We start from the raw sequence: 4,193 nt of genomic DNA, 5'->3' as shown, positions 1-4,193 counted from the left end.
AACTCTCCAGGGGGCGGGGTCTCTCTCCAGGGGGCGGTGTCTCTCTCTAGTGGGCGGGGTCTCTCTAGACGGCGGGGTCTCTCCAGGGGGCGGGGTCTCTCCAGGGGGGCGGGGTCTCTCTAGACGGCGGGGTCTCTCCAGGGGGCGGGAACTCTCCAGGGGGCGGGGTCTCTCTCCAGGCACGGGGTCTCTCTCCAGTGGGCGGGTCTCTCCAGGCACGGGTCTCTCTCCAGGGGCCGGGGTCTCTCTCCAGGCACGGGGTCTCTCTCCAGGGGGCGGGGTCTCTCTCCAGGCACGGGGTCTCTCTCCAGGGGCCGGGGTCTCTCTCCAGGCACGGGGTCTCTCTCCAGGGGGCGGGGTCTCTCCAGGGGGCGGGAACTCTCCAGGGGGCGGGGTCTCTCTCCAGGGGGCGGGGTCTCTCCAGGGGGCGGGAACTCTCCAGGGGGCGGGGTCTCTCTCCAGGGGCCGGGGTCTCTCTCCAGGGGGCGGGGTCTCTCTCCAGGCACGGGGTCTCTCTCCAGGGGCGGGGTCTCTCCAGGGGGCGGGAACTCTCCAGGGGGCGGTGTCTCTCTCCAGGGGGCGGGGTCTCTCCAGGGGGCGGGGTCTCTCCAGGGGGCGGGGTCTTTCTAGGGGGCGGGAACTCTCCAGTGGGCGGGTCTCTCCAGGCACGGGGTCTCTCTCCAGGCACGGGGTCTCTCTCCAGTGGGCGGATCTCTCCAGGGGCCGGGGTCTCTCTCCAGGCACGGGGTCTCTCTCCAGGGGGCGGGGTCTCTCTCCAGGCACGGGGTCTCTCTCCAGGGGGCGGGTTCTGTCTCCAGGGGGCGGGGTCTCTCTCCAGGGGCCGGGGTCTCTCTCCAGGGGGCGGGGTCTCTCTCCCAGGGGGCGGGGTCTCTCCAGGGGGCGGGGTCTCTCTCCAGGCACGGGGTCTCTCTCCAGGGGGCGGGGTCTCTCCAGGGGGCGGGAACTCTCCAGGGGGCGGGGTCTCTCTCCAGGGGCCGGGGGTCTCTCTCCAGGGGGCGGGGTCTCTCTCCAGGCACGGGGTCTCTCTCCAGGGGGCGGGGTCTCTCCAGGGGGCGGAACTCTCCAGGGGCGGTGTCTCTCTCTAGTGGGCGGGGTCTCTCTAGACGGCGGGGGTCTCTCCAGGGGGGCGGGGTCTCTCCAGGGGGCGGGGTCTCTCCAGGGGGCGGGGTCTTTCTAGGGGGCGGGAACTCTCCAGTGGGCGGGTCTCTCCAGGCACGGGGTCTCTCTCCAGTGGGCGGATCTCTCCACGGGCCGGGGTCTCTCTCCAGGGACTGGGGTCTCTCCAGGGGGCGGGGGTCTCTCTCCAGGGGGCGGGGTCTCTCTCCAGGGGCCGGGGTCTCTCTCCAGGGCCGGGGTCTCTCTCCAGGGACTGGGGTCTCTCCAGGGGGCGGGGGTCTCTCTCCAGGGGGCGGGGTCTCTCTCCAGGGGCGGGGTCTCTCTCCAGGGGGCCGGGGTCTCTCTCCAGGGACTGGGGGTCTCTCCAGGGGGCGGGGTCTCTCTCCAGGGGGCGGGGTCTCTCTCCAGGGGGCGGGGTCTCTCTCCAGGGGGCGGGGTCTCTCTCCAGGGGGTGGGGTCTCTCTCTCCAGAGGGCGGGGTCTCCAGGGGGCGGGGTCTCTCTCCAGGGGGCGGGGTCTCTCTCCAGGCACGGGGTCTCTCTCCAGGGACTGGGGTCTCTCCAGGGGCGGGGTCTCTCCAGGGGGCGGGGTCTCTCTCGACGGCTGGGTCTCTCCAGGGGGCGGGGTCTCTCCAGGGGGCGGGGTCTCTCTCCAGGCACGGGGTCTCTCCACTGGGCGGGTCTCTCCAGGGGGCGGGGTCTCTCCAGGGGGCGGGGTCTCTCTCCAGGCACGGGGTCTCTCTCCAGGGGGCGGGGTCTCTCCAGGGGGCGGGGTCTCTCCAGGGGGTGGGGTCTCTCTCCAGAGGGCGGGGTCTCCAGGGGGCGGGGTCTCTCCAGGGGGTGGGGTCTCCCTCCAGGGGGCGGGGTCTCTCCAGGGGGCGGGTTTCTCTCTCCAGGGGTCGGGGTCTCTCTCGACGGCGGGGTCTCTCCAGGGGGCGGGGTCTCTCTCCAGGCACGGGGTCTCTCCACTGGGCGGGTCTCTCCATGGGGCGTGGTCTCTCCAGTGGGCGGGTCTCTCTAGGGGGCGGGGTCTCTCTCCAGTGGGCGGGTCTCTCTAGGGGGCGGAGTCTCTCCAGGGGGCGGGGTCTCTCTCCAGGGGGGGGTCTCTCTCCAGGGGGCGGGGTCTCTCTCCAGGGACTGGGGTCTCTCCAGGGGGCGGGTTCTCTCTCCAGGGGTGGGGTCTCTCCAGGGGGCGGGGTCTCTCTCCAGGGACTGGGGTCTCTCCAGGGGGCGGGTTCTCTCTCCAGGGGTGGGGTCTCTCCAGGGGGCGGGGGTCTCTCTCCAGGGGTGGGGTCTCTCCAGGGGGTGGGTCTCTCTCCTGGGACTGGGGTTTCTCTAGGGGGGCGGGGTCTCTCCAGGGGGCGGGGTCTCTCTCCAGGGAGCGAGGTCTCTCCAGGGGGCGGGGTCTCTCTCCAGGGGGGCGGGTCTCTCCAGGGGGCGGGGTCTCTCCAGGGGGTGGGGTCTCTCCAGGGGGCGGGGTCTCTCTCCAGGGGGTGGGGTCTCTCCAGGGGGCGGGGTCTCTCTCCAGGGGGTGGGGTCTCTCCAGGGGGCGGGTGTCTCTCTCCAGGGGGCGGGGTCTCTCTCCGGGGGGCGGGGTCTCTCCAGGGGGCGGGGTCTCTCTCCAGGGGGTGGGGTCTCTCCAGGGGGCGGGGTCTCTCTCCAGGGGGTGGGGTCTCTCCAGGGGGCGGGGTCTCTCTCCAGGGGGTGGGGTCTCTCCAGGGGGCGGTGTCTCTCTCCAGGGGGCGGGGTCTCTCTCCGGGGGGCGGGGCCTCCCGGGGGCGGGGCTGCAGTCTGGCCTCCGGCCGGCAAGGGGAGCTGCAGCACCGCCGCCGCCGCTGATCAGACTCTGGGAGTTTCTGGAAGCTTCCGGAGGTGTTTGTGCTTCAGGCTCCGAGCGATGGGTCGGAGCAGGAGCCGCTCACCCCGCAGAGGTGAGTGTGAGAGAGAGAGAGAGAAGAAAAGAGAGAGAGAGAAAAAAAAAAGAGAGAGAAACACAAAGAGAGAGAAGCAGACGGAGGATTGGGGCTGAGAGAGAGAGAGCAGGGAAAATGGCGGCGGGAGAGAGACCCCCCCCCCCCCCCCACACACAGCCCATCCCCCACCGCCCCTCACCCCCATCCCCCCCCCCCGCACACAGCCCATCCCCCCCCCCCCACACACACACACAGCCCATCCCCCACCGCCCCTCACCCCCATCCCCCCCCCACACACAGCCCATCCCCCCCCCCCCACACACACACACACAGCCCATCCCCCCACCGCCCTCACCCCCATCCCCCCCCCACACACAGCCCATCCCCCCCCCCACTCCAATCCCCCCCCCCACACACAGCCATCCCCCCCCCCCACTCCAATCCCCCCCCCCACACACAGCCCATCCCTCACCCCACTCCAATCCCCCCCCCCACACACAGCCCATCCCTCACCCCCATCCCCCCCCCACACACAGCCCATCCCCCCCTCACCCCCATCCCCCCCCCCACACACACAGCCCATCCCTCACCCCCATCCCCCCCCCACACACAGCCCATCCCCCACCGCCCCTCACCCCCATCCCCCCCCACACACACAGCCCATCCCCCCCCCCACTCCCATCCCCCCCCCCACACAGCCCATCCCCCACCCCCCCTCACCCCCATCCCCCCCCCCACACACACAGCCCACCCCCCCCCCACTCCCATCCCCCCCCCCACACACAGCCCATCCTCACCCCCCCTCACCCCCATCCCCCCCCCACTCCCATCCCCCCCCCACACACAGCCCATCCCTCACCCCCCTCACCCCCATCCCCCCCCCCACACACACAGCCCATCCCTCACCCCCATCCCCCCCCCACACACAGCCCATCCCCCCACCGCCCCTCACCCCCATCCCCCCCCCCCACACACACAGCCCATCCCCCCCCCACTCCCATCCCCCCCCCCACACAGCCCATCCCCCACCCCCCCTCACCCCCATCCCCCCCCCCACACACACAGCCCATCCCCCCCCCACTCCCATCCCTCACCCCCCCCCCTCACCTCACCCCCATCCCCCCCCCACTCCCATCACCCCCCCC

The 4,193-nt window shown here is 72.2% G+C and overlaps 1 protein-coding gene across 1 annotated transcript in view; it reads left to right on the top strand.

The window, feature by feature from the left end:
• Window positions 1–2,912: 2,912 nt before the first annotated feature.
• Window positions 2,913–4,193, top strand: part of snrnp27 (small nuclear ribonucleoprotein 27 (U4/U6.U5)) — a 26,677-nt gene continuing 25,396 nt past the window's right edge. The window contains exon 1 of the mRNA XM_072486076.1: window positions 2,913–3,066. Coding sequence (XP_072342177.1) covers window positions 3,033–3,066 — 34 coding nt within the window. The 5' untranslated portion in view covers window positions 2,913–3,032. The remainder of the gene's footprint in view (window positions 3,067–4,193) is intronic.

The sequence above is a fragment of the Scyliorhinus torazame genome, chromosome 20, assembly GCF_047496885.1.
Source record: "Scyliorhinus torazame isolate Kashiwa2021f chromosome 20, sScyTor2.1, whole genome shotgun sequence".
Taxonomy (NCBI): domain Eukaryota; kingdom Metazoa; phylum Chordata; class Chondrichthyes; order Carcharhiniformes; family Scyliorhinidae; genus Scyliorhinus; species Scyliorhinus torazame.
This window is presented reverse-complemented; position numbering and strand designations above follow the sequence as displayed.